A 6242-nucleotide genomic window follows, 5' to 3' on the forward strand; every position below is an offset into this window, starting at 1 on the left:
TTTTGAAGAAAAACTCAATTTTGCGGTTCTGGCGGAAAAACTCGATTTTCTGGTTCTGACGGGAAAATTTGATATCAAAATTTAAGCGAAAAATTGATTTTACGATTTTAGCAAAAAAACTTAAATTTTAGAAACCCTAGGTTTTGTGACCATTGGACAGTCCACGTCCATAAAGCCCAAAACCAACAAAGACCATTTTCTTAATGGTCTCCCACATTTTGTCCAATAAAAACCAATAGAAAAAATGGGTTTGTCCATATTAAGCTCGTTTGTATATGGACATAGGCAACCATTGGACGGCCCGCCCATTTGACACCTCTAAACTGTGGGTTCTTTGGCTTTAGCTTTCCTTGCTTCAGTTTTATATTACTTCGCTTTGTGTTTGACTGCAAATTTTCTTGTTTAAGGCTTTGCTCATCCTCTTCAAAAGCTGAAGTCGACCTCTCACAAAATCCTCATGCCAAAACTTGAATCACTAAAAATGGAGATGCGGGGTATCGATCCCCGTACCTCTCGCATGCTAAGCGAGCGCTCTACCATCTGAGCTACATCCCCATGCTATCAAAATAGCTTATTAACATTTAAAATTCAGATATTCGTTTGTGAAGCATCTGAAACCATACTGGCCGTTCTGGTTTCAACATTAAAATGGAGAAGCAAGTACAGATCCCCATACCTCCCGCATGCTATTTGTTTACTTTACTTAGGCCTAAAATGATTAGACACCTCAAAAACTTCTAACAAAGGATCATGATGATGATGCCTAAACAGTACAACATATGTGTACTTGCGTTACTATTCTTCGTTTACCCAATTTCAACCAACAGAAATCCAAAAAAAAAAAAAACTGATTGGCCTCAGGCCTCCAAATAGCCTGGCACGTAGGGGTGGGCAAAAAAAACCGAACCGAACTGAATCAAACCGAACCGAAACCGATTCAAACCGAACCAAAGTCTATTTCAAACCATTCGGTTGAAAATTTCTCTAACCCGAATGGTTCGGTTCGGTTTAAAACCGAACCGAAAAACCGATGTGTTTTTGTAACTATTTAAATTAAACATATTAGTAATACCAATATATTAAAATTCTAATACTAAACCACATATTTTCCATTTTTATTCATTAAAATATATTTTTCTAACCTAATACGTAATCATCAAAATATTTGATTTAAAATATTTTATTCATTGCAGGCTTTTTAATTTTAATGATATAAGAGACATTGCTAATGATGTTGGGTTTTTTTTACTTTACTTTTTTCATTTGTTTTAATTCTTATATATACTTTTGTGACTTTTTAAAGGTTTTTGTTTCAGTTCTATATTGAATTTAGTTCGCATAGTTTATGTTTACATAATTTATGTTGTAAAACATAATTTCTCTTAGAAAAATTAAACTAAGAAGAATCTAATTAAACCAAACCAAATACAAACCGAACCGAACACAAACCGAACCAAACTAACTATGGTTTACTTCGGTTGGAAAAATACTAGAACCAAACTGAACTCGAACATAAATACGAGCATCGAATGCTCCTTCACTTGTGATTTCTTCTCTTGCAGCCAGCCTTGCTTCATGAGCCTTCAAAATCCCAATCAACTCTGCCATCTTTGTTGAAGTCAAATCGCTTGTTTGCTCCAACACACTGACTATGCTATCGAACTTGGCTGGGAGAGAGATGAGTATCTTCTGTATGAGTTGAACATCTATCTTCTGTTCACCATGATAAGTCAAATTATTTGCCAAATCAACTATCTTATTCGTGAAGACCTTAATGTCTTCATTCCCATACATCTTCAGATTTTCCGTTCCATCCCCCCCCCCCCCCCCCCTCTTTGGATGTTGATGCTGCTGCAATCCGTGAGAAGATGTGATATGATACGACTGTTTGCAAAATTTTCAAAGCCAATGTATCGTTCACCATCGCTTCTTCTCTAAGCGATCTTGCCCTTGCTGTTTCAGGGGTCTCTGATATCACTCAAATTACCCTAAGGAGTGATTTATACTCTCTCAAATAAGAGGTCGAGTTGTAGTACTTAGGGATCGAATTCACAGGGAGCTAGGGAACCAAATAAATCTAATCAAGTTTGATTAAGCTAGGTTGATTTAATGATTAAATGTAAAGTTGCAAGTTTTGTGAGCAAGTTAATTGCTCGATTGATTGATTTGGGGTTTGATGGAAGGATGGTTTGCTAGACTTAGGATTTCTATTCAGGTAATCAGGATTATAATCCTACAGATGCCTAACAAGTTGCATGCATGATATTGTAGAGCTCAACACTTATAAACGAACCACTAGGCTTTCGCTTTCTAGGTTTGTCTAGTGACCAGTGTCGATCGATGATTCTATATGAATATCGATCGATGCACTATTCAAAACGTCGACCGATTATTCTATTTGAATATCGATCGACGCTATTGGTCAAGCGTTAATGCGCGGATTGAATGTGCTCACTAAGCTCACTAGATCAGCTCTTTCCTTTCTCTAGTAAGAAACTTAGCTCAATTAGAATGGTTTCAGGATGAGATTGAAGCTATAGTTTATATCTAACAATCCTAGGGCAAGTTCTAGGTAGCTAATATAGAATCAGACATTAATGATAATCCTAAAGATTAATATCACAACTCAACAATCTATAGTTGGGGCTAATCTCTCATAACCTTTTTGAACCCTAAACCTAATAGGTGGATCTATTCAAGCATGAAGTTGTCACAGAAAATCATAGATGAATAGATATAAAAAGCAATAGATATTAAAACCAAAGACAATGAAGTTCCAGGAGGACTCTGAAGGAGTTCCTCCTTTCTCTCCTAACTAAGAAAAATGAATAAAATAAAGCTTAGCCGTCAACAATGGCTTAGAAAACACATAAATAGGATTTTAGGTCGTCCAAGGGTATTCTGGTAATTTGTGGTTGCTTCAGTCGGTCATAAAATATGTCCAGCCCATATTCTGGCATCACCGTTGACCGATTTCAAGGGTTCACCGTCGGTCGACAGTTCTTCATCTCCTCGGCAGCTTCTTCTCGCGAGGCAGACTGACCACTCTTCAGTAAAACAGGCATAACTTCTACTACAGGATGCTGATTGACCTCAAACCGGTGGCATTGGAAAGCTAACTCAAAGCTCTATCTTGTGTCAAACTATGGGCTCAATATAAATGTGGAAAGGTCAACATTCATAGCTAGACATCTGACGCGTCTGTGCAGTTGTGCACTCAAAAGGGCTCCAAAAGACACCAAAATCACCACTTTCCTCCAAATCGTCCATGAACCTGTAAATACTCTAAATAGACTATATATAGTAGTAATTAGTTATTAAAACACTTATAAACCATAGATAAAAGTGAGTAAAATCCATGGCCTATCAGTCTCATCCACTTGTGCTGGTGGGGCTGCTACCCCTTCTTCAACCACAGACCATAACTTCCTGGTCTTGAGAATGGTTGTCATCTTAATGCTCCAGAAGTCGTACTTTTCTCCATCAAATATGGGGATTACTTGATTCATCATTTTGTGTGCTTCCGATAAATCGTATGCCAAAATCGCCTAGCATCCTTTTCTCCACGCCAAGTGTTTCTCTTACTAGTGTTTTCTTCTTCGTCTTCTCAACCTTACAGCTCTGATACTATGTTAATCTTTTACCAACCGCTTGTGTTACACAACGATCACAGTGTGTTACACACGAGTTCGAGAGAAAGATACACGTTTCAGAATTATAAACTTGTTTGAAAATACTTTTGTATTATTGAGATTCTGTGATGATGTTTTACAACTTATGATTGATCTTTATATAGAGATCGAATAATTACAAGTATAAGACAGTACTCTTTATACTAAAGGACACAACATGAAAAGTTACAACTTTTGTGTAATAACTAACTAATGTGAATCTTATAGAGATTAAATTATATTATATAGTTTTAACAAAGAAGAAGAAGTAGCGAAACATCTCTTTCAAAACAAAACCACATGTCGATTTGATTAATATATGTAAACAGAATTAGTGAATTGATGAAAATATACACGGTAGACTAGTAAACATTAGGAGTAAAGAGGATAATACTATTCTTATACATAGAACAAGAGATGTTACAAATCATATACTGTTTTTAGAAAAAATCACATATATCATTACAAGAAGAGATGTGAAACTTTGATCAGATCCTTAAACTATGCAAGAGATTCTCTCTACTTTTGAGACGAAGTCTAGCCCTTTTCTTGAATTTTCTTGGTTGATCAGATTCGCAGGTTTTGAAAGAGATTCTCAACTTTGAGGGTAGCTTTCTTGGCTTTGAGCCTACACTTCATGGCTTTGATCTGAGCATCAAACTTTTCAATCCTCTCCGACAAGGCTTTGACCATCATCTTCTTCATCAGAGGGCTTCTCGCGAAATCATCATGTGAGAACTCCAACTCCCCAGGGCCCTTGACGAATGTTTTGAAGCCATGAGAGCGAAGCTTTGCGATAAACTCCGTTACGTTTCTACCCAATACAGAGGAGGATTTGAGAAGAATGTCGCTGCGAAGCTTTTTCAAGTCCCATACGACGAAACTGTTGTTGTTGCTTTTGCTCCACGAGATGATCTGATCCGACGAACTATCGTCCACAATCTGATATAAGTGGAGGTAGAATGATGAAGAAGATCCTGTTGGTAGTTTGTGAACCATCTTCCTTAATCGAAACCCTAGATTTTATTTCTGGGTTAATCCGCAAGAAGATGGAGAAGAAGCAGAAACAGAGCTTAACCTCTGTGAGAAATCAAACGAAAATCGAGAGAGAGAGAGAGAGAGAGAGTAAAAAAGGAAATATTCATGAGTGATGATCGAATGAGATTAGCTCTAAGTTTTATCATGTTTATTATATAGGGATTGATCTCAACGGTCATGATATCATCAATTTCCTTTTTTACTCTGTTTGCATTTGGACGGTCAAGATATGATCGGTAAAATATGAACGGTCAGTAATGGGCTCTCTGTCACCTTAAAAACGACGCCGCATTCGCCACCAATCAATGCCGCACGTGACCAAATCCTCTTTGCTTGAGGATTCGACGCAGCGTTTTAATTGGCTGTGTTAACAAATCCTCCATCTCGTTTCAACTGAATTCGGTGCTTGAACGCAGCGTTTTAACAAGTTTCAACTGATATTCCACATCATCCACTTAAGAGTGCCATCTCAACTCCCAGCTCAGTATCATTCTTTGCTTCTTTTGTCAAAAATAACTTCTCCAAATCTATCAAAAGTAGTAAGTGAAGTCTATTGAAGCTGAAACTCTTACTTACTTTCTAAACATAACTTTTTCTGTAAATCATTAATAACCTTGGGATAAATGGTACTTTGTAAATCATTAATAACCTTGGGATAAATGGTACTTTGATGTGAAATCAAAATCAAAGGAGAAAAGATATAGAAACGTGATTGACAATCTACAGCAGAAGTAAAGAAACTTTTTTTTTTTCAAAACAAAACCACATGATATTGATTTGATTAATATATATAAACCGAATTTGCATACTGGTCAAAACATAGATACAAGAGACACTACTCTTATTAGATAAAACAAGAAGTTACAAAACATATACTGTTTTGAAGAAGTTAAGACTTGGACTATGACTCTGAGTTTGCAGGACAAGGCAACACGAAAGACGTGTACTTACTTGAAAGCACTGGTCTTTCTTTACATCGTTGTCTGGCAACAGCTTAAATGTTCTCCGTCATTGTCTTTAACGACTGCATAGGTGTTGACATGAAGCAGAATTAAGCAGCTAGACTTGAAAATTAAGCTGCCAAACTTGAGAATTAAGCTGCCAGACTTATAAGGTTTTATAAAGTTTTTATAAGGCTTTATAAGGTTTTATAAGGGTTTTATAAGCTCGAGTTTATTGAAGAGAAGAAGAAGAGAAAAGAAGATATTTTATTATATTGTGTACTGAGGTCACTTGTTTTTAAATACTTGTACCCAGATCCACAATCAAATTAAGGAAACTATTCTCTCCTTCTTTCTCTTACATCTTGAGATCTACTTTCTCTCTCTCTCTATGTTCTTCATGTTCTTCATTCTCCATAAATAAACTCTCAATAATTTTCTCATTCTAACATGGTATCAGAGCATTAAGCTCCTGAAACTCACAAAAGCTTCCGCAAATTTCTTTCTTTCTTTCTCAGATTATCTTCAAAATCTGTTGGATACATCCTTTTATCCACTGGTCCAAAGGTCTTTCAAAAGGGAAGAACCTCAC

General features: G+C 36.4%; 1 protein-coding gene and 1 non-coding gene across 2 annotated transcripts; both read right to left on the reverse strand.

Moving 5' to 3' along the window:
* Positions 1–482: 482 nt before the first annotated feature.
* Positions 483–555, reverse strand: TRNAA-AGC. The gene has a single exon. It is a non-coding gene; the product is annotated as a tRNA-Ala (tRNA).
* Positions 556–4238: 3683 nt separating this feature from the next.
* LOC106338807 (heat stress transcription factor A-4a-like) lies at positions 4239–4670 on the reverse strand. The gene has a single exon (XM_013777700.1). The coding sequence runs from the start codon at positions 4668–4670 to the stop codon at positions 4239–4241; it is 432 nt and encodes a 143-aa protein (XP_013633154.1).
* Positions 4671–6242: the final 1572 nt, after the last annotated feature.

The sequence above is a fragment of the Brassica oleracea genome, chromosome C4 (genome assembly GCF_000695525.1).
Source record: "Brassica oleracea var. oleracea cultivar TO1000 chromosome C4, BOL, whole genome shotgun sequence".
NCBI lineage: Eukaryota > Viridiplantae > Streptophyta > Magnoliopsida > Brassicales > Brassicaceae > Brassica > Brassica oleracea.

Bases quoted from the DNA above. Each gene is read 5' to 3' on its own strand.
- LOC106338807 (XM_013777700.1), bottom strand. From the start codon at position 4,670: ATGGTTCACAAACTACCAACAGGATCTTCTTCATCATTCTACCTCCAC.